The sequence below is a fragment of the Penaeus monodon genome, chromosome 21 (genome assembly GCF_015228065.2).
Source record: "Penaeus monodon isolate SGIC_2016 chromosome 21, NSTDA_Pmon_1, whole genome shotgun sequence".
NCBI classification, from domain to species: Eukaryota; Metazoa; Arthropoda; class Malacostraca; order Decapoda; family Penaeidae; genus Penaeus; species Penaeus monodon.
The window spans coordinates 16,927,957-16,928,760 of record NC_051406.1 but is presented as its reverse complement, the minus strand read 5'-3'; the positions used below and the strand labels follow the sequence as shown (position 1 = coordinate 16,928,760).

The 804-nt window shown below is 37.8% G+C and overlaps 1 protein-coding gene across 2 annotated transcripts in view; it reads left to right on the top strand.

Annotated features, from left to right (window-relative positions):
* The window catches only part of LOC119586275 (flotillin-1-like), a gene marked incomplete in the record, with an annotated part of 96,064 nt that extends 95,490 nt beyond the window's left edge, over positions 1 to 574 (top strand). For both annotated transcript variants that reach the window (XM_037934981.1, XM_037934980.1), the window contains 1 exon segment: positions 49 to 574. In XM_037934981.1, coding sequence (XP_037790909.1) covers positions 49 to 66 — 18 coding nt within the window.
* Between the last annotated feature and the right edge of the window lie 230 nt (positions 575 to 804).

Sequence of the window (804 nt, the reverse complement as noted above, 5' to 3'; positions counted from 1 at the left end):
AAGACTGTTGATATTGTTCTTCTATCATTGTTGCTTTTTTCATTGCAGAGTATCCGTGCCGTTTAAGAAGTGATCCAAGCGCATCATCACCGCAAGGAGGGATCTCGGGGAGCAGCAGGGGCCACCCAAGAAGCATTTTGTTTTTTTGGTGTCTCAGAGCAGGATTGCAGCTTCTTTTTCCCTTTAGATGTGCAATCATTAGTGTCATGAGGACTTGCAGAAGAAGAGGAAAGAGGAGAAAAATTGACTATCTTCCCTCTTACTTTATCTTTTCTTTTATCATTTTTTATTCTCCTTTCCATTTTTGAAAACAATGGTACAGCAGTGTCTAAACTAAAAGGTGCATAATTTGTTGTGTTAGATGTTGGTATGCCTTGATAAGAAGAATATTCAGGTCAGGTCCACTTCTAAAAGTCTTGCATGCGCTTATGTGGAGAGTACAAGAAAATGATGTGGAACTTTGCGCTGCGCTTACTGCGTATTTCTGGATTACTGTTGCTGGGGCCTTAACAAACCTTTTCAGACTCACAAATTTATATAGATGTAACACATATAAACCTGCTCCTTATATTTACATCTTGTGTGATTCACACTCCATAGACATGTGACTTTTTTCTCCCCTCCCCTTTCAGCTCTTACAAAAAGGATGCCTTGTAATATAGATTTTATCTTTTCACATAGGCATTTTACTCAAGAGGGATGGTTCACTAGGAATCCAGTATTTTTAGACGAACTTATGTATTCTCTATCCAAACTCATAAAATTAAGAGTACATGAACAAAAGGAAACTCAGAAAAAAATCAG